Source organism: Leucopleurus acutus, assembly GCF_964270905.1.
Source record: "Leucopleurus acutus genome assembly, chromosome: 7".
NCBI classification, from domain to species: domain Eukaryota; kingdom Metazoa; phylum Chordata; class Mammalia; order Artiodactyla; family Delphinidae; genus Leucopleurus; species Leucopleurus acutus.
In genome coordinates, this window is record NC_139150.1 from 37,076,306 (window position 1) to 37,098,387 (window position 22,082).

The 22,082-nt window shown below is 46.5% G+C and overlaps 1 protein-coding gene across 5 annotated transcripts in view; it reads right to left on the reverse strand.

The window, feature by feature from the left end:
* Positions 1 to 2,510: 2,510 nt before the first annotated feature.
* Positions 2,511 to 22,082, reverse strand: part of UNC13B (unc-13 homolog B) — a gene marked incomplete at its 5' end in the record, with an annotated part of 226,251 nt that continues 206,679 nt past the window's right edge. For 3 of the 5 annotated variants that reach the window (XM_082842533.1, XM_082842534.1, XM_082842531.1), the window contains 17 exons: positions 2,511 to 4,058; positions 4,223 to 4,382; positions 4,563 to 4,655; positions 7,009 to 7,156; positions 8,077 to 8,157; positions 8,340 to 8,396; positions 8,507 to 8,630; positions 8,756 to 8,908; positions 9,148 to 9,236; positions 9,478 to 9,555; positions 10,026 to 10,103; positions 10,426 to 10,569; positions 10,799 to 10,895; positions 11,029 to 11,155; positions 15,392 to 15,477; positions 16,120 to 16,247; positions 21,676 to 21,804. In XM_082842533.1, the coding sequence (XP_082698659.1) occupies positions 3,773 to 4,058; positions 4,223 to 4,382; positions 4,563 to 4,655; positions 7,009 to 7,156; positions 8,077 to 8,157; positions 8,340 to 8,396; positions 8,507 to 8,630; positions 8,756 to 8,908; positions 9,148 to 9,236; positions 9,478 to 9,555; positions 10,026 to 10,103; positions 10,426 to 10,569; positions 10,799 to 10,895; positions 11,029 to 11,155; positions 15,392 to 15,477; positions 16,120 to 16,247; positions 21,676 to 21,804 (2,058 nt within the window). In that variant the 3' untranslated portion in view covers positions 2,511 to 3,772. Of the gene's footprint in view, positions 4,059 to 4,222; positions 4,383 to 4,562; positions 4,656 to 5,470; positions 5,528 to 7,008; positions 7,157 to 8,076; positions 8,158 to 8,339; positions 8,397 to 8,506; positions 8,631 to 8,755; positions 8,909 to 9,147; positions 9,237 to 9,477; positions 9,556 to 10,025; positions 10,104 to 10,425; positions 10,570 to 10,798; positions 10,896 to 11,028; positions 11,156 to 15,391; positions 15,478 to 16,119; positions 16,248 to 21,675; positions 21,805 to 22,082 lie in introns of all 5 variants that reach the window. The other 2 variants (XM_082842532.1, XM_082842530.1) reach the window with 1 other exon arrangement.

Sequence of the window (22,082 nt, forward strand, 5' to 3'; positions counted from 1 at the left end):
TGTGACATTAGCACGCTGTTGTCCTTGTAGTTCTAAGACTGTTTAGCTTTGTTAGTCTGACCTTCCTGGCAGGGCAATAAGCTCATTAGGGGCAGGGAACTTTAGCAATTATAATCTCCAAACAAACATATTTTAGCTTGAAAGAACCTTAGAGTTTACCTTGTCTAACCACCTTATTTTACAGATGGCAAGGTTCAGGCTCACATACGGAAAGACTCTCTCGCAGCTGTACAGTGGCAGACTTAAGTGCATCATCTAGGTTCTCCTTATTACTTCACCATGCTGTGATGCTGTGCTGGGTACTTAGTAGGCACTCAACATGCTGATAACCCACTCTTAAATTCATACAAGGGTTTTTTTTTGTTCAGGGCTAGGCTCCATGCCTAGATGAGTACCTGGCACATATTATGTGTTCAGCAAATATTTATTGATTTTGAACCCAGGACACAGCAAGACAAGTTCCTTGGAAGTTATCAGAGCTCAGAGGATCATTTGTAATAATGACAATAATCCCTTATACATGTACAGTATAATTTTCAAAGTGTTTTCACATTTAAATAAGCCCATTTGACCCCTCTGAAGTAAACATGGCAGGAATTCATAGTCCATTTAACAGATGCAAGCAACAGCCTCTGAAAAGTTAAAAGTCAAGGTCCCCTGAGAAGTATGTAGCAGAGCTGAGACTACTGTTCATGTTTTCTGACTCCCACTTCAATACCATCTTCACTACTCCATGTTGCTTCTTCAGCTTAGCCATTCTGCTTCAAGATATGCAAGGTTCATTCACGGAGCTAGTCCAAATATTCACAATGACTAGGTGAGTTATATATTTATGCTGATAGAAATGATTTTGCTTTTTAAAAAATCCACTATTAAAGGTACTTCTATTCTACTTCTGATTAGATACAGCCTGCAGAATACCCCCAACTCTCGATACTACAAGGCCTGCTATTTCCCACAGAGAGGAGGGTTATGATCTATGCGTTCTGGAGTGAAGGAGACGGCACTTTCGAGACATCACTTCTGGTACAGACCAGAGCCAGGCCCTTTTAAAACCAGCTGCTCAAAGAGAAACAACGCCTTGTTCTTGGCCTGATCCCACCAGAGAGGAGTTGGCACACGATTTCTTCAAGATCAAATGCACCAGGAAGCTAACTGCAGATATTTTGATTGAATTCTTTTATAAAAAACACTTTAATACAGATTTCACCCTGGGTTTTAGCTACTAGTATGATCTCTGATCCTAATCAGGGCATCACAGAAACCAAAGATAACCTAAACATATATAACATATATCCAACCTCTATGGATTTCAGTTTCCATTAAGAGCTCAAAGTATTGGCACAGAAAATTATCAAAAGTCTTATATCAGGGATCTCAAACTCAAGTGTCTACCGCATACCAGGGAAATAATGTAAAGCCCAGAATGACAAAATAAGGAGTAATGGAGTCTATGATGAACTACAGAAAACTAATTTGCTAGTTGCTTCTCAGCTCCAACCACCTGTCACTTTGTGGGAATGTCAGCTAAGAGTTAATAGTTCTTCTGATTATTTCCTCAAAGGCTAGAAATACTCATTTTTAAAACATAAAATCTGGTTTTAAAAAGTTAGCTACTGATTCAAATCTGCAAGCCTTTTGTAAGCTAGTCAGCCAGAGTTTGACTTTTCCTTATGAAGTAGGTTTCTTGCTCCATATGACAGAGGAATGAGAGCAAATGTGCCACTTTCAAGTCAAATATGGTATAGGATTCATGGCTTCCCTCTCAGACAATCTGGATAGTGCTGGAAAAGTGGACAAAAGTCCCTGAGTTAATAGGAATGTACCTTAGCTGGAGGTTTTGGGGGTATCTGCTTTATGAAGTAACCAGATAAATGGATGCCCTCTGGGAGGTATTTGGGGCATAAAGATCCCCTTTGCTAGGTATCTGGGCAGGTAAGTCCTCTCTGGAGCATCTAGGAAACCCGTATACTCGAGTATGGGGATGGGGAGTACTGGGAGAACAGTTTACAAGAAAGTATGAAGACGGACAGCTGTTGGGAAGTACACAGAGTGCTAGGAATGCGAGATAGTATGGGGGTACAGTCTCTCTTCAGTGTTGGGAGGGAAAAGGCGATACCCTCTCCTCGGGCGCCACCTTCGGGCGCCTCTTGCTCACCATCGCTCCGCAGCCACCGACTCCAGCGACCGCCATCTTAACGCACCTTTGCGCACAGGTGCCCCGGAGCCACACGATCCGGGCAGAGTAGAGCCCCGCCTCCGGCCACGCCCCTCCTCCCCAAGCCCGCCTGCAACCACGTCCCCTTTCTCAGCAATCTGCCCCCTCTCCCCCAGCGGTTTGAGGCTCCACCACTTGGGGGTGGGCGGTGGCGGGTGGAGAGCAGGAAGGGACCACTTGTCTAAAACCTATCATTATATAAGGAAGTCATTTCTACAGCTTTCCACACTTTAACAGAATTATCAGACCCCAAAGGCTGCTATAAGATAATTTATTACAGACTAGCCAATAATCTCTTGTAACAATGGCACATACAATAATTTAAAACAGCAAAGATTCCTAGTTTCTTATTTCATGTAATAGCCAATGGACAATGCAGAGTCCTCAGGAAGTCCAAGAGGCTGCTACTGAGGTTATCGAAGGCCCTTCTCTGAGCAAGGGGCCTGGGAAGTCCACATGACCCTCTGGAAAAAGTTTGTCTCTGACCTCCCAGGGAGTGTTGAGGCCCCCCCCTTCATCCAGCTGGTACAGAGGGATCACAGTCCAAGTTCCTTCTGTAGGGTTGAAGGTCTATGAGGGGAACTGCAGCTGACCTAGATGAAGGGGAGTGAGGACAAAGGCTGGATTCTTTCTGCAAGGGGGAGGACCGTCAGAAGGCAGTGGCCATAGGTGAAGAGGACTCTTTCTAGATTGATTTCCACAACTTTTGGCTTTGTTCAGGGCTTTTTCACGAAGAAAATACAGTCCTCTCTCCTGGATCCTTCAACTAGCTCTCAGGTGCATACACTTAAGAAGAGCTCCTCATGTCCTGAAGCATCACTCCTCTTCCTAAAGGAGTGAGGTAGGGGGACTCATGGGCAGGTGGCCCCTGGTGCTTGGGTTCCAAAGAAATTCTGCTCAGGGCTCCGAAGCACCATGGGAACCTGGTTCTACTCATGACAGATAATCTGGGCAAGGGATTAGCAGAGCTCATTTCTGAAAGGTTTCTGGTTCAGTTTCAATGCCTTGTACTCACTTGAGCTACTCTACACCAGTAGATTCTGCTCAAGGGACAGGCTGAATTCTATTCTGTGTGCTCCTGCCCTGGCCATACTCCAATCCAGACCACAGGGCTCAGCAATACCTGTAGACTCAAATGATTACTTACCTAACTAGGCACAAGCTCCAGGCCCTCTAAACTTGTTCTTCTAATGATTGGTATGTACGGATTTAACTGGATAAGGTGTGGTATGGAGAGGGGTAGAGAAGGGTTGTGGGAGTGGAAGAACCTCTGCCAAGAATGGCTGACACTCTCAGAAACGTCTACCCCTCTGTGGAAAATCTCCCTGCCTGGTAACCCCCACAGCCCAGCTCCCAGCATCACAGACCTGCTGGTCAGGGACTCATGACCCTTTCTGTGCAAAGCCATACTCGCATCACCCCAAACTTTTCCTTCAACGTCCTTAACGGAATGAGTCAACCTCTTGACTACGAGGACCCTAAGATACACAGTAACTCCCACTAGCCCTGACTTGTGGAACTGGTGCCATCTGGTTGGCACAGGAGCCTAGGTGCTCAGCTCCCCTCCTCCACGGAACGAGACTCCGATTTGAGCTTCACAAACTCTCGGGCCACTTCGTCATTGCTCCTCTGAGACAGAATCCGGAGAATGGTCATGCCTGTCTCATCCATGTGGATCTTCCGGCCCAAGGGGCACCAACAGGCACAGCTGCCCTTGGCTGCCACGTCCCTCAGAGGCATCACAGCCAGCCCCAGAACACGATCCTCCCGGGCAAAGCAGTAATCCTTCACACATATTTGCAACTCATAGGCTTCTGGCCCCTCTTCATTTCCCAGGAGGCTGTGAGCACAGGGTAGATGGAAGGTGGGAGACCAGAGCTGAGGGCGTCCTCAAATGAATTCACCCCAGCTGCCATCCAGCCCATCCCTTCCCTCCCCTCTCAATTCTTACCCCCCAGATCAACCCCATCCCAGAGTCCTTCAGGCCCCCATCCCATAACTTACAAGTGAAATGTCTCATTGTACTTGGGGGCCCAGTTGTTGCTTTTTGACTTGGTTGTGAACTTCCTCTTCTTATCACTTTGGTGAGGGCCAACCATGGTTACTTCCACAAAGGGCCGGAACATACCGGCTGTCTGCCACTTGAGGTCATTGGCAGCCACCACTGCACAAACATGGGAAACCTGTGAGAGATCCCATCAAGCATTCCCAGTTCTTGAGCCTCGGGTGGCATTCCCCTTGGAGGAGGGCTAAGCTGAAAGGCTGGGATAAGCAGTCCCTGCCTTTGACTGATGAGGCCACTGGGCAAGAAAAGGTCTGGGGTCTGTAAGCCCATGCCACTCACCTTTCACTGTGACCTTGTGCTCCCCAGTTCCAGGATGTGTAAACAAGTCCACCTGAATAGAGACTTCTCCCACAGGATCATCCACACCGGACCCTGAGGGACAGACGGACAGATGATTCCCCCATTGGAGAACTTTAAGACTTTAGGCCTAATTATTCCGGGTAAAACCGTGGAGTTGGGAGGCTACTATCCTACATCCTAAAGCAAGAAGTAATCACCCACAGAAGCTATGGGGAAGTAAGTAATGGGAGAAGGAAAAGAACGGGGATAAAGAATGAGACTATGTATTAAAATACAAATCAGGGTGACAACATCTTAGGTGAAACCTCTTCCAGAACTGCACCTGGAATCTCTCAGATTCCCCAAACCTCTCCCAGCCTGCAGAATTTTTCATTGAAAGTTGCTGGGAAAGGACAGTGCTGCCACCCTGTATTTTTGTCTGAGAATTATGTCCACCCCATGGTGTCTCAGCAGAACAATGCGGGTCCCATCTAGCCAAAAGCAGCACCTTCCCACCTGTGGAGGCCCCTTCTTGGGAGGCTGCCCTGCACAGAATGACTTTTTCCTACTCAAACCTGGACCTCTCTGCAAACAGCTCCCCAGTCCCTCTGGCCAATTTTCAGCCTCCCCTCTGCAGAAGGCTCACTCTATTTTGGGAAAACACCAGTACCCTACACCCCAGATAAAACTTCTTTGTCCTTAGATGGAGGGGTGGGGGAATTCTGAGGACAGCTATTGTTAACCCTGTCTCAGACTCTATGAATACACTGCCCATCTCTGAAACTTGGGATAGAGCCTCTGAACTCTGATACCTGGTTCCCCCAGCCCCAACATAAGCAGCTCATTCTAGTTCACAGGTGACAGTGTTAGCCCATATTAGATTCACATCTGCATGGTATATAACGTACCCTTTTCCGGCTGAATGTCCTCATTAGCAGTAAACCTAATACCTTTCCCATCATGCACTGAGTGAGGACAGGCAAGTCAAGAGGTAGCAGCAGTAGGACAGAGAAAGAAGAATCAGTTAGAGGTCTAAGGAGTTAACAGCCATTCAGAGCAGCTCTGCACATATTCTGAGGGAGCACGGAGATGGGGTAGGGTGGAGAGAGGTCAAAGAACTGGGGTCAATGCTCGAATGCTCCAAATTATACTTAACAGTTTGAAGATCAACCAAATCATGGACAGAAGCAGTAGAACATACAGAGAGAAGGTTTCTGAGACCCACAGGGCACAAAAGAGAAAGTTGTAGGCTCTAATTTCCTAGGCCCTTAAATGATAAAGCAGTGGGTAGAAAACGTACACTCACAGTTGCATCCTCCCTGCAGTCACCACCCCTGCCTGCTGTTACTTCATGTGTGCCCATTCGAGCCTCTCCTCATCTTTATATCTAGCTTAAAGCTCAATGTTTCCAAAAGGCCTTTTGCATTAACTCCTATCCTCCCTGATGTTACAGGCCTTTACATGCACTCAGCTCTGTGAAAGATCCCCGTCTCCTTGAGCAAGGCTCATAACTTCTTTTGCTATGCCTTCTCACTCTGGACTTGAAATAAGAACATAGGTGGAAAACAGAGCAGTACTGCAGGTCCCTTGTATTTTTCACCTTCCATCAACTCTATTCTAACTGCTTAGATCCCTCTTCCCCTCTGCGTCAGCTCTGTGCTCCAGATCCACAGCTCAGTAAGGCCTAAGCCTTCCCACTCCCGCCTCCACCAGGTTCAGTCCTCCAGGTTTCCCTGGAAGGAGCAACAAGAACTGCGCCTTGAAGGTCCTTTCCAGGAGGACCTTCCCAGGGTGAGGGTCAGAATTTCAGTCTGAGCCATGTCTAGGCAGATGTGTTTTGTTATGAATGGGCCTGCCTGGAGGCAAGGAGGGGTTCTGAGAACTGGAAGTCACTGGGAGAAAATCAGCTGCCTGGGTTCCCTGTGCACTAGCATCACCCATGAGGCCAGAGTCTCAGCTCTGCAGAGCCCCATGATCCGAACCCTCCCTTCAACTGCTCCCGTGGTTTGCCTCTCTTAGTCTTCTCCTCACCCACACTGGAGAATCTGGAAAGTCTTTTGCTTTCTCTCCCCTGGACAGCTTCCAACTTAGGCTCCCAAAGCTATGAATCTTCATGAGTGTCTCAACCACTCATTCTCAAGGCTTCCTCACAGATTTTTCCTACCAAACAGGTATACTCCTTGAGCTCAACACACATGCACTGGCCAGATGATGTCTGGGAAAAGAAAGCTCAGGCACATTTCCCAGGTCTCTGTGATTCTCCCATCTGGTTTGAGTGTGGGCTGGGGGTGAGTACTGGGATCCATCAAGAAATCCTGGTGTCTGAGTTTGAAGGGCTTTCTGGAGAAGTACTTGGATCCTCCCTGAGGGCTACAGGATACTGACTCCCTAGGGACAGAGATGTATCAGGGAGGGGAGGTGGGGACCCAAAGCCCTTAGGCCTTACCCTGGGCAATCTGTGAGCGCACAAAGGTCTTGATGAGCGTGTCTGTGGTCTGTGTGTACAGAGACAGGGCATAGCGTAGGGACTGCAGATCTGGGCTCTTCTCCAGGAAGGTTTTCTTCAGCCCATTGCCTCCTGCATGAAAGTATTGCTGAAAGACAAGAATAACTGCTAACTGCTACTGCCTCATCCCCTTACAGAGAGGCAGCTCTCCAACAGTGTTACTCAGAGAAATGACATTTGAGCAGAGGCTCAGCGAAGATGCTGGAAGAGGATGGTGAGCCATTCAATAAACAGCAATATCAGGAATACCACACAGAGCCAGAGCCATAGTCTCTCAGGCGAAGAGTATTATTTGAATATCTGGCAGGAGTGGTAAGGGACGGCCACGTTTCTGGACGTGATTCTTGAAGGATGAATCTATCTGGACAAAGATATGTGACAGAAGCATTTCAGGAAGAGAGTAGTCAGAAGTGTTGCTTTACCCCTGGGAACGCTTAGAGCACTTTATACCTATGGCATACCTCTCCTAAGTGCCCTAAATCACAGCCCACACGTACTTGCCTTATTTATCACTTTACCAGGTTATAAGTATCTTGATGCTAGGAACTATATCTGATTCTCTCTGCATCCTTCATAGTGTATAGTGCCCAGAACACATGTTGCCTGGTGGAATAAATGAATGTGTAATAGGAAAAAAAATCCTTCGAAAACCCAAATGATTTTAAACATAAGTGAAGTGGTCAGCCAGATGTCGGGTATTAGGATCTGGAAGATTAATTCCCAGTGGAAAATATTCATGAATGACAATGAGGTACAAAGTGAACTAAACTGTCCGCAGAACCCAAGAATAATGTTCTAGGTCTGTGGCGATTCACCTGAGACCACACAGGAGGTACCTTTTTGGTTGGTCCCCAGCAGAAATATGGAATAGCAGAGAAAGATATGGACACAAAAATCACTCTCTTCTGGATGTGGGGTGGCAAGAGCCCAAGGGACACCTAATCTGGCAGAATGGAATGCCAGGACCAAGTGGTAGTAAGATTGTCTAGAGGAGGGGGAGGTCTCCACCTTGATGGTGTCCAGGGCGAGGTCAAGGACAGCACACTGCTTTGGAGTGAGACTCCGGGTTTCCTCTCGCGCCATGTGGTCCTAGAACCCCAGAGAAAGCAACAGCATCAGGACAGCTTATGGCTGTCATCAAAGTCTTTCCCCGACCTGTCAGCCACAGCTACATGTTCCTCTCCCTCCCCTCTGCTTCAGTCTTCAAAGCTCAAATTTCCTTCCTTCCAGGCAACCCCCAGCCTCAGAAGGACCCCACACATCCAGAGTACCTTGAGTTTGGAAAGGTGGCTCAGCTCCTTGGCAGCAGTGAAGATCAACTGGGTGCCCTGGGCAGAGAGCGAATCAGTCAAAAGCAGAGAACTCCAAACTCAGTCAGGAAGCATGGAGCAGGTTTAGGGAGACACAGCAGGACGAAGTGGAAGGGAGGTGTCCTTACCGTCTGGTCAGTAAGTGGGGGCAGAACAATCATCCTCTCCATTGTATTCATTACCACCCGCCAGAGTTCCTTCAGTACCCGCTTCAGGACCGTCTTCTCACACACAGTGGCAAAAAGTGTGAGGCTGCAGGACCAGGCAACAGGTAAGGATGGGGTAAGTGCTTGAGAGCTCCCCCTCCCTGAGAGGCTCCTCTGTGACTGCTTCTGCCCTGTTCGTCCCTAAAGGACAGTCCTCAGTGCTGTACTCACTTGCCATCCAGGAAGTCCATGAGGGGCCGGAGCACACTATCTGCATCTTGAGTCACTGAGGCCCGGGCGCTGGGGGATGCATTCCCTGGGCCCCGCACCTGGCCCAGGATGTCGGCCATTTGTTGAACACACTCATCAATCCGCACCTGGAAACTACACATGTGCCCACAGTGCAGCCCTCCCTGCCCCAAAGGCACACTGTCCCTAAAGCAGCACCAGCTATTTGGTCCCACTCCAGCATACTCATGGTGTAGCTCCAACAGGGACAGCCAGCAGGAAGAGGGGGAAGATCCACATATGTGCAGGTGGATGGATGAGTGTGGGGCAGGGGATCTGGGACTGGCCAGGCACCACACCTGGCTCTGAGGGCTGTGTGTTCTGGGGCCACCGACCTGTTTCCAAACACCATGCTGAGCTCATCCAGAACCGTATTCAGTTTCACCTGCAGCTCCTTCAGACTGTCTGCAGCTTCAGGGTCCAACTGTATCCACAGGAGGCAGGCTTCGCTAAGCTGGTTCTCTTATGCTTTCCTCCCTTCCTGTGCCCCCACTCCTCCCTCCTAGGGCCTCTACCCCAATGCCTACTCAAATCTCTCAGCTCAAACCACTCCAGACCCCAAGCTAAACTCCTGGTCTATACCCAGTCAGGAGAGGGTGGAGTTCTGTGGCCAGGGAGCTCAGGAACAAAGGGAAAGTACAGCAACCCCAAACCTTAAGACTTACCTCCTTGCCTCCCATGGCCTCAAACATTTTCTCCAGCTGGACCCTCAGTTGCTGCATGTTGTTCATCAGGATGCAAGGCTTTGGGGACAGAGGGAGGTGTTGAGTTTGGCTCCGTTCAGCACAGAACTCATCAGGCTAGAGTCCCTCCCTCTCTCACATTACTCCAAAAGCCACAGGGAATTTACAACACATATTACATGTGTCTCTCCCTAAGCACTGAGATCTGGAACCAATGCAGACAGCTCTCCTTGAATGAAGACTAGAAGCAAATGTTTCTGCTTTTAAGCTGGGTAGGGGGCCCCAGGTGTTCATGGGATTACCCTTTACAACTCTCTGAATGTATTAAAAAGAAAGAAAGAAAGACTAAGCCAAGGCCTGGCCCAGTAGAGAATAAACTACCAAATGGAGGCACAAAGGAACTCCTCATCAGGTTCTTATTATTTTGTGGCATAATCTCAAGCACAGCCCTGCTGGGAATCACAAGTCAGGAGAATCACCCCACCCTTAGCTCTGAGGAGAGCTTCAAAAGCAAAAAGCCTAACCCTCACCATTTTCTCCTTTGTGCAATAAGCTGGGAAGTTCTTTGATAAGATGTCTGCATATTCCATCAGCACCTTCCCGATGGTCTGAGAAAAGAGGAGAAAAGGAAAGGAGAGGGAACCCTTAGCTCTACCCACAGGGATCTTACCTGAGGTTGTACTTCTCATCCCAGAACAGTAACAACAGGTATGCAAAGGGGAATGTCAAAGTAAGGCACAAATCTCCCTCTCAACCCCAGAACAGCACTGAAACAAACCCACCTGTCTGCCCCGGACTCAAGTAAAGGAGAATGGGGGTAACGCCAGGCTTAACCCAAAGGCCATCACAAAGAGGGGTTGAGCTCAGGCCTGTGGCTAGGCTGTGATGTGATGGAGGTAAGAGGGGAGGGGTAGGGAAGGTCATGGTCACCTTAGCAAATCTCCTCATGTAGTGGGCAAGGATGTTGGGGTCTGGGCATTCCAACTTCCGGATGATCTCAAAGCTCTGATTGAGCTGTGTGAAGACGTCCACCACAGAGCAGGAAAAGAGTGCGTGCTCTGATGTCTGCTGGAACTAAGGAAGGCCACACACAGGGTCATCTTCAGCTGCTACCTTTTCCCAAGTCTGTAAGGTTCTAAAGGGCTCTCTGCCCAGCAGGGGTGGCTCAGCGGCCCTCGACAGCCCTCCTTACGGACTCCACAAGGCAGGGACAGCCATCCTGGTTGAGCCCAGGAACTTCTGCTGATAGCTAATTGCTGGGAGACCTGGCCTGACCCCTGTGAAGCCCAAGCCCCCGACTTACCCCATCCTTCTTATCTCGTTCCAAGGCCCCACGCAGAAATTCCAGGGACACATCCTCATTCTCATCCAGCCACTGTAGGACAAACTGCTCAAACCACCTGCAGCCAGGCAGGAAAATTGGGGGTTGGAGCTAGTGGTTGGCATATACCATGTACCTGACTGTAAGGATACTGGCCTTGTCCAACCCCTAAGCGCCCCTCTTCCCTCTGCAGCCCCCACATGATGACTCACGCTGGGTACTCAGGCACCTGCCCCTGGAGGGCAGGCAGATCCCGCATGTATTCATTGTGGAGCCACTTCACCTTGAAGTGCAGGTTCATGTAGTCAGCACTCTTACACAGCCGGTCTTTCTCATGCTCTAGTGGTGGGGAGGAAGGCTGGGTCAGGTCCTGGCAGTAGAGGCCATGGTTCCTGAGCTTTCCCAAGGTGGCAGATCTAGTCAGGTGGCTCTATCAAATGTCTGAGAACAAGGGTAACTCCCAAGCACCTCCTCACAGCCACCTCCCTCTAACAGTGGGTACTCTGCTAAAAGCCTGGCCCAAATCTTTTTTTAGAGACTAAGTGAGACACCCAGATAAGGTCCACAGTCTTCCTTTGCTGGCTTTGGGAAGTGCAAGTGAGGTACTGGCCTCTGGTGAAGAAGAGGAGAAAAGAATGTAGGTGCTAAGGCTGATTCGTGGGGAAACTGCCCAGGACTGGAGAGACATGACGGTTTTCCAGGGCTTTTCTAATCCTGGTACCTGAGCCATTTCCTCAGATGGATTTAAATGAGATGAGCAGTCGTATATGACATAAATGGGTCACTGACAACCACACAGACACAGGGAAAACCAAAATGGGCCTGAGCTGACAGAACGAGCAGTTGAGCAGCCATGGTGTAACAGAATCTTGAAGTAAACTGAAGGGTCCCAGAGCAGAGCTGGGACACTGTAAAATGAACTCTCAGAGAAGTATGCAAACAAGTCAGTTTGGAAACACAGCCAGATGAAAGGGCCATCCTGCTACAGAAAATGGGATGCTTATGGACTTGAAAGGTTATATAGCTGAATCTGCAGAGCCTTCTGGGAAGTCTAGGATAAAGATCACCCACAGCTTGCCCAGAGAGTCTGGCACTGGCCACATCCACAGGCTTTCTTCATTTACCCCCTTTAGAGATGAAGCATTAGTTTGAACAATAAAAGCCAACTGTGTGCTTACATATAACAATGGTGAAAGCAAGCAAACTGGGGAGAGTACTGAGCAACAGAGAAGGGAAGATCATTGTCCTTGGGAACTCTACTGCTCAACTCAGAGTTGCCATGGGTGACGCTCCTCCATGTCAAGGCAGAAGAGCCAGTCTGGGGCAGCCGGCCCTTGTGAATTAGTACAGCAGACACTCAAGGAGGAAACGGGAGCCCGGGATTCAGCCTCAAAAGGCTCCCTTGTTCCAGGAATTTCATCTCCTGGCATTGTAGGCAGCACCATCTCAACCCAAAGTTGCATTTGCAGTCTCTTCTATGAAGCAGTGAGCAAGAGAAGAGGAAACAGCAGTAAGACTAGAGGTGAAGGGACAACAACCAAAAGTTCTTACCACCCAGAAAGAGGACTTTTCGTATACGAATGACAGTGGATGCTTGTGAGAGAGCAGAGACACCAATGAGCAATAAAGAAAGTGAAAAAATCAGGGACATCAGAGAGACTCTCTCAGGGCTTGCCCCTTCTCTCCCACCCTGCTGTCCTTAAACCAGGCCAAGAACCCAGAAACGTGAAAAGGTACCAGCAGGAGGGCCCTTCCTCCTTCCTGTTCAACAACCCACTAGAAGGGAAGCAATGCTGCCCCATCACTCCAGAGCTCCCTAACTGCTTTCTTCTAGGGACCTTCAAGTTACTGTACTTACAGAGAATTCTCACTTTCTCTGTCAAGCCATCATCTGTACTCTGGTCCAAAACCCCAATTTCTAATTAACTTCTGTGGTACAAAAACACTGGGCACACTTTAAACTGTTCTAACAATAGTAAGACTCCCATGGAGTCATGCTCCAGTAGTCGCTTGAGGTTGCTGACGGTGGGGTGTGGTGATCAGGGCTTGGTTAACCTGTCAAAAGGGGCAGAAGGGTATCTAACCCTTCTCCTGCCCGTGACTGCCACAATCCTCCCTCCATTCATCTTTCATCCTTGGAGAGTTCTTTCAACCTCATGATTTCAACTTTCCAGCTTGCTGATATCTCCCTGGTTCTGGTAATGTCTATACGAGGATTTGATGGAACGTTTCACTTTGCCTGGGTTTAACTCCAGTCACCACCTTTTGCCATTTTAACATCTCCAGCTGAAGCTGGAGTGTACACACTAATCTTACCCTCTTGTTCAATGCTGAGCATCATCCTCCAGTCTTCCTTCTTCCTCTTTATTCACATCCAATTAACTCACTAATCGCTGTTGATTTCATCTCCAAAACTCCTCCGGAATTTACCCATTTCTTTCTAGTTACACTTTTACCTGTCTAGGTCTCATTACCACCTTCGCTAACATGCATTACCACAATAGTCTCCAAACTGGTCTTTCCTCCTCCAACCTATTCTCCATACTGTAGCCAGAGTGAGTGGCCTTTCTATATTAAAAATCTAGTCATGTTAATCCCTTTCTTAACATGGGATTGTTGTTCAATGCCTCTCAACTGCCTCAGGGTAGAGTCCAAAATCCTAAACATGGCTTAAAACCTCCTGTATGATCTAGCTCTGTCCTACTTCTCTATCTTCACCTCTCCTCTCTTCCCCTACATTCTAAAGTGCTAGTCACACTGAACTACTGCTTACAGTTCCCCAAGCATGCCAGCTCTGTCTAGACCCCAGGTCTCTGAACATACTGTATCCTCTGCCTAAAATGCCTGTCTCTCCCTTCCCTGTCACTAATGCTCTCCCTCCCCACCAGCTAAGTTTTATCATCCTTCACGTGTCAGTTTGTACATCACCTCCTCCAGAAAGCCTTCCCAGGTAGTCCTCCCAGGTCCAGGTTACATGGGTCTCCTCTCAGCACCCTATGCTTATTCCTTTAGTAGCACTTAAAAACTTTGAATTTTAACTGCCAGTTTATAGGTCTGTTGTCTTGACTGATCTGGGAGCTTCTCAAGGGCTGGGGCTATGCCTCATTCATCTCAACTAGCACAGTGCGTGGCCCAAAGAAAATACTCAATACGCCTGGTGAATGGGGTGGGGATTTACTGCAAAGGGGCATGAAGAAACTTTCTGTTTATATTTTAATTGGGACAGTAGTTACACAGGTGTACTTATTTGTCAAAACTCATCAAATTGTACTCTTAAAGTGTTTTCATTTTATTGTATGTATATTACACCTCAATAAAGTTGACTTTAAAAATACTGGGTGAATGATAGCATTTTCACAGTTGGAGTCAACACTATCCTTTTATTAAACAGGTCTCCCTTTCTCTTGCCCTCCACCATTCTGACAATCACTAAGCCCTGTTACAACTTCCTTCCAATGTCTATCAAATCGCATTCTTCCTCTAATTCCTCTGCTCTAATCCCAGCCCCATCCGCTCAGCTCTAAATGATTACACTATCTGCACTCTGCTTCCAGTCTCTCCCTGTTCCATCTGCCCCCGTTTTCCATTGAGGTAAAATCTTATAAAAATACTACTTTGTTAACATTGCATCTCTGCTCATCAGCCTTTAATAAATGCCAGGCAGTATGCTAAGTATGGCACATACACCTCAGTTACTTCATTAGCTCAATGAAATAGATGCTATCATCACGCCCATTTTATAGATGAGAAAATGGGAGCTCACAAAAGTTAAGTAGCTCAGTCTAAGAACACACTGTTGAGTAGGTGGTTAAACTGAGATTTGAAACCAGGTCAACATTAGTTCTTTCTCTCGAAGCAGTTCAAACCTTTTGTGTTTGTTTTAAACATATATATGTTTATTTATATACAAACATATACATGTTTTAACATATATAAACAGACAGGAAATGCAGCTAAATAAGTGAGCACAGATGGGTATAAATGGGAAGGTCTGATACAGGTAGGGAGTGATACCTTTGTGGACCAAAGTGGGAAATGAATAAAAGAATAAGCTGAATGAACAAGATGAGTAATAATTGGTCTGTGACCCTGTTCTATAGGTGAAGTGAGGGAAGAAGTATCTTTCTGGCTTTGTCACACCAATCCAGAACAACTTTCAAGGAAAGGCCAGGCAGTCTACAGCATGAGAAAATAATCCTTACCTATCTATGTATTTAAGGTTCTGAGAGTCTGTAAAACTGTAAAGATAAGTTTTGTAAGACCATATGAGCGGGCCACTTGAGAACACCCAGCATGGGAAGGGTTGATCTCTGGGCTGGGAGAGTTTTAAATAGGCACTTGCTCTAAAGCTGGAAGGAGGAACCTACATCCACACAGCAATTTCCATTATTCCTTTGGCTGAAGCTTTGCCTACCCAGCGCCTCCTGAGGCCTATCACCCACCATGCCTAAAATCACTCTAGTTTCTCACTGTATTATTCACCCAGAACTTGTAGTTGTCTGGGAGAAGAAAGGGACAGCAAACAAGGTGCTTGGACTAGGGGTCTGCAGCCCACTGCCTTGGGCACACCCTTACCCTCCAGTGCATATTTCATGTCTTGGGCAAAGAGTTGCCACATCACTTCTGCGCTGACTTTTCCCACATTCAACTCCTGAGGAAACCTGGATGATGGAAGAAGCCACAGTCAGAGAACATGGCAAGAGCCATTTGATTTGATTGCTTCCAAGGCTAACATGCCTAATTCTTGGAGGTCAGATCGAAGAGAGGAGAAGCCTAGGAAACAGGGCTACTAGGCTCAAACTGCAGAAAAGGGACCCAGGGGCCAGGGGTAGGACAAGTGGGCGCAGAGGATCCCCTCAGGCAAGGTGGCCCTAGGGGAGATGATGCCTAGAAGGCAGGGAATTGTGGCCAAGAGGAGAAGTGCTGAGGTTGGAAGACAGGCCCAGGCTAAATAAGCAGGAGGAGAAAGGGCAAGGAGGTGGGTATAAGAAGGCCCACTTTATTCATAGCAGACAGACACATACACACATGCTCTCTGGATCCCCTGGGACTCCTATGGCAGCCATTCCCAGAGGTCTCTCACTCAAGGGAGGCTGGCTCAGTCTGGGCAGGGCCCCCCATTATGTTTCCACACCTGTCTCCAGAAACAGTTACCCAGACAGATACAAGGGACAGAGGGACAGATGGACGAACAGGAGGAAGAGGTGGCACTGCAAACACATAGAGATAGGAAAGAAAGAGGCTGTTAGACAGATGGACAAACAAACCACTAAACAGATAGGGCCAAGTGAGGTGATACTTACTGGTTCAAAACGAGTGTGTAGGAATTCTTATCTTCCTCTATGATAGACACAACAAGCGTGATGAGTTTGGGCCAGAAATCCAGGTTCCTAATGCTGGGCCCTTGTTCCTCTGGAGGTAGCTCCTGATTCTTGTTCCCAAGGAGATGGTGATAGACAGTGAGAGTCAGAGTAGAACATGTAGAGTCTTCCTCTCTCTCTTCCCCACTCCATGCCCCTTCCTTGAGAATCAGGGACCCTTCCTCTCCTACAGCCTGTCTTCCACAAGACCACACCTGTTCTAGCAGAGGGGTGACCACGGGGAGGTCCTTGGACATGAAGAGTCTGTCCTTGAGAACTTCTCTCCCCAGCTCCAGGGCACTGTTCTGACAAGTTCGGTCAGGCATAAAGATGCCTGTACCCCTTCCTCCTTCTCCCAGTACGTATGGATATAGTGACTTCTTGGCTGAAGTACGCAGCCCTTCCAGTCTAAGTAGGTCTAGTTCCATGTGACCCCCACTGGAAGTCCTTCTCTTCTAGTGATGGCCCTCCTCTAATATCACCCCCTGCCCCACCACACACATGTACATCTCAACTCTGAAAAGCTCCTTCAAGTTCTGCAGGAGCTACGTAACAGACCTAGCATGCAGGTTGGCCCAGCCTTCAGTGAAGCAAAACTTCCCTTAACTTCCCTGAATGTTATTAGGGGGAAGAATTGCATCTAGAAAGTTATTTGTTTAGCTGGAAAAGAAAAGACCATGGAGAGCCAAGAATACTCAATGTGGAAAGGATAGTCTCTTCAATAAATGGTAATGGGAAAACTGGATATTCACAGGGAAAAGAATGAAATTGGACCCCTATCTCAAACCACCCACAAAAATTAACTCAAAATGGATTAAGGACTTAAATGTAAGACCTGAAACCATAAAACTCCTAGAAAAAAACATAGGGAAAAAGCTCATTGATATTGGTCTTGGCAATGATTTTTTGGATATGACAACAAAAGCAAAAATCAGTAAGTGGGACTACATCAAACTAAAAGGTTTCTACACAGCAAAAGAAACAATCAACAAAATAAAAAGACTACCTACAGAATGGTGGAAAATATTTGTAAACCATGTATCTGAAAAGGGGTTAATTTCCAAAATATTAATATATAAGGAACTCATACAACTCAATAGCAAAAAAAAAATCTGATTAAAAAATGGGCAGAGGACTTAGACATTTATCCAAAGGAAATATACAAATGCCCAACAAGTATATGGAGAGATGTTTAACATCACCAATCATCAGGGAAATGCAAATCAATACCCCAATGAGATAACATACCTGTTAGAATAGCTATTATCAAAAAGAGAAGAGAGGGACTTCTTTGGTGGCACAGTGGTTAAGAATCCTCCTGCCAATGCAGGGGACATGGATTTGAGCCCTGGTCCAGGAAGATCCCACGTGCCATGAAGCAACTAAGCCCGTGTGACACAACTACTGAGCCTGCACTCTAGAGCTCGTGAGCCACAACTACTGATCCCTCATAACACAACTACTGAAGCCTGCGCGCCTAGAGCCCATGCTCCACAACAAGAGAAGCCACTGCAATGAGAAGCCCACGCACCACAACGAAGAGCAGCCCCCACTTGCTGCAACTAGAGATAGCCCGCGTGCAGCAACGAAGACCCAACGCAGCCAAAGATAAATAAATAAATAAATAAATTTATTTTTTAAAAAAAGAAGAGATAAATGCTGGCGAGGATGTAGAGAAAAGGGATCCCTGGTGCACTGTTGGTGAGAATATAAGTTGGTATAGCTACTACCAAGAACACTATGGAGGTTCCTCAAAAACTTAAAAATATCACTACCATATGATCGAGCAATCCCACGTCTAGGTATATATCCAAAGGAAATGAAACCACTATCCTGAAGAGATGCCTGTACTCCCATGTTCATTGCTGCATTATTCACAATAGCCGAGACATGTAAATGACCTAAGTGTTCGTTGATAGAGGAATGGGTAAAGAAAATGTGGCACACAGATACAGTGAAATATTATTCAGTCATAAAAAAGAAGGAAATCCCGCCATTTGTGACAACACGGATGAACCTGAAGGGCATTATGCTAAGTGAAAAAGGTCAGACAGCAAAAGACATATACTATATGATCTCACTTATATGTGGAATCTGAAAACATCAGACTCATAGAAACAGAGAGGAGAAGGTTGTTGCCAGAGGCTGAGGGGGTGGAGGAAATGGGGAGATGTTGGTCAAAGGGTACAAACTTTCAATTACAAGATGAATTAAGTTCCAGGAATCACAGGTACAGCACGATGACTATAGATAACAATATATACTGTACTGTATACTTGAAAGATGCTATGAGAATAAAGTTTTAATGTTCTTACCATAACAGAAACAAAATGGTATTTATGTGAGTGAAGGATGTGTTAACTAACTTTATTGTGGTAGATGTTTCACAATATACACGTGTATCAAATCAACACATTGTATGCCTTAAACTTACACAATATTATATGACAATTATATCTCAATAAAGCTGGGAAAAAAGAAAGAAAAGGCCTTGGCTGGGAAGAAACAAAGGAATACAATGGTGGATGGCAAATCCCAGATAGGACAAGTAAAGGTCACCAGTGAAAGACTGGAATGGACATTATTTCCCACTGAGATAAGAGCAAAATTGGAATTGCCCAGGAGCACAGGAATAGGGCTTTTATGTAGGATGCCATATATCATCACAAATCTCCACAGTCCTTAATAAACCTGCATTACCAGGAAATTACTAGAAACCAGGACAGAATCCACATTTGGTTGATTCTGCCTCCTTAATATCACTGAAATACATCTTTTCCTTTTACTTGGCTCAGGCTCTTATCATTCAAGGATCTCCTAACTGGTCTTTGATCGTCAATCCAATCCTTCTACCACTCAGTTGTCAGTGATCTTTCTGGAAGGAATCTCATAGTGTTACTTGTCCACCCTTCAAAAAAGGTCCAGCTCCATAGCTTGAAATAAAGGTCCTTCTGAATACAGCCTCTCTCTCAACCTCACACCTAACCACTCCCTTCTGTTGCAGCCATCACCACACCACTACCACCAATTATTTGGTGCTTACTATATGCCAGGGACTCTGCTAAGAACTCTGCATGAATTATCTCATTTAATCCTCATAACAACTCCATTGGGTAGAAATTATTATCACCTTCATTTTACAGATGAGGAGACTGAAGGACAGTGAGGTTCCATGACTTGACCAAGGTCATGTAGCTATAAACAGCAGAACCAAGATTTGACCCCAGACAGCTGAACTCTAAAGCCTGACACTATAACTGGCATAATTAAATTGCTTATACTCCTTCGAATTAATAAACTCATTTACAATTCTGTGTCTCCAAACATTCCGTTTGCTCTATATGGTATCCCCCTCCTCCCCAGCCCCTTTCTTTAGCTAATTCATACTCATTGCTCAAAATTTATGTTGAGCTCTACCTTTTCTGAGAAGTATTCCCTGACACCCCTGGTCTGGTTAGATGCCTCTCTCTGGGCTCCCAGAGCACCCTCTGTGAACCTCTCATATAGATGTAACAAACAACTACAACTACAATAAAATATAGTAAAAATATAACAACAAAAACCAATAAATGTAGTAATTTGCCCCCACCTTCACCAAACAATGAGCTCCCCCAAAGCAGAAATGTGTCTTAATCATCTTTACATCCCTAGTGCTCGAACTGTTAAAAGAATGGATAGATGAATGAGCCAATGACTGAAGGTCAGTAGAGGGAAATAAAAGATACCAAGGGTTTACTTCAGTACAAAAAATGAATAATGAGAAAATGAGAGTGAGAGAAAGTAAAAAACAGTTAGCAAAATACAAAGGCTAAAGAAAGTCCCTGAATGGTTTGTAAGGTCTCTTTCAAAGTCTAGGTTCATCTCATGCTAGGGAATAGAGACCAAATATTCAGACAGACCGCTGCATACTTGAAAGATAAAAGCTGAGAACAGTGTCTTTCCCCTACCAGAGAGAATCCACAGATGGATGACAGAGCCTCAAGTGTGGCAAGCTAAACAAAGACCCCAGGAAAACCTCCCATGGACTTCAGAACCAGTGGGAGGTTTTACAGACCTAAAAAGGAGAAAGTTGTGGGACTTGCCTGGTAACGCAGTGGTTAAGAAGCCGCCTGCCAATGCAGAGGACACAGGTTCGAGCCCTGGTCTGGTAAGATCCCACATGCCACGGAGCAACAAAGCCCGTGTGCCACAACTACTGAGCCTGTGCTCTAGAGCCCGTGAGCCACAACTACTGAGCCTGAGCCACAACTACTGAGCCCGTGAGCCACAACTACTGAAGCCCGCATGCCTAGAGCCCATGCTCCACAACAAGAGAAGCCATCACAATGAGAAGCCCGCACACCACAACGAAGACCCAATGCAGCCAAAAACAAATAAAGGAGGAAGTTGTAAAGACAGTACCTGAACAAAAAGCAAATTTGACAATGCAAAGGGGGAGTATGAACAAGATTTTAGTCTTTACTAAGGTGCTCCTGAGAAGAATTACAAATTGGATGTCTTCACCAAAGGGTAAATGTCCCAGAGATTTAGGTTGTCCTCCCATCATTTGCTATCCAAATCCTACTGCCTTTCAAGGTCTATCTCAAATACCCTTGTTTTATGTAGCTTTTCCCAATATCTCATCAAGAGTGACTTCTTCCTCCTTCAAATTTATCTCTCTTTCAAGTCCCTTCTAACAGACTTCGGTTGGAGTTATACATATGCTTATGTGACTGTGAACTAACTGAAGGAGCACTATGCTTCCTCAGAGCTGGCCTAGAACAAACATTCAACACATATTTGTTGGACTGAAGGGAATCTACTCTACAAATGTGTGCTCAGCAAGACATTCCTAAAATATCAACTGTAACTGAGTAATTAGACCCAGAAGGAAGTCCTGGCTTTGAAATAAGACAAAAAAGGATACCACTGGAAGGATTTAGAAAAACATACAAAGTCACCAGGTACTGAGTTAAGATGCCAGCCTAAACCAGATGAAGTAGCTCAGCCTCCCAGAAGGGCAGGGTTAGCCTTGATAGTCAGCTAATGAGTATGTCTCAGAAGACCATGCAGTGCAGAGAAAAGTGGTCAGAGGGAAAAGTTAAACATCCACAAGCCAGTAGCTTAGATTTCAGGGGAAGGGAGCCTGGAACATAGAGGGGTTCACATGAGTCAGAATAAAATTAACCTTGGGGGAAACCAAAGACTCTGGGAAGGACTAAGAATTCACCTACTCACCCCCTGAACTGTGCTCAAATGTAGGTCACTTTTCTTCAATACCAAAGTAAAACTTATTGTTGCCACTTCTGTTCAACTCAGTTATGTCACATCTTGTCCAGTGATTCCTGTCCATCCACAAATGTCTCACGTGGTCTAGATGGTCCCCACTCCACAATTCACTCACTCTCTAGAATGTCAAGGACTTTATCCTGAGCTCCCTTCCACCATGACCACAGCAAAGGGAAGCTGAGGCTCCAAGAATGACTGACAGTTGGCCCCACCTGATCCCGAACCTCTTACCAGCTGGTACTGGCGGCTGTACAAGTCATGGCAGTTGTTGAAGATATACTCATATGTTGAATTCAAACAGGCTTTCACACAATCCTTTACCACCTGGCTGGCTCTTGGAGGGCTCTGCAGTTCTTGCACCTGCCAATTAATAAAAAACAATATGGGTCCAGGGTCCTGCTCACCTGAGTGGTCTCTCCTCCTAGAACTGCTCCCAAATTATTCCAGATTCCTTCATCCCTCTGTAGGTCCCTGGACCTTGCCCTGGGATGAAATTGTCAGGACAGCTGATGGGGAGAACTGCCTAGCCCAACCTCCTTGACCCATGGTCTTCTTAAAAGTAACTCAGGAACAGATACATGGAAATGTGGGCTTAAAGGTGATAAATCCTATAGCCTTTGACTATGCCCAGTGATTCT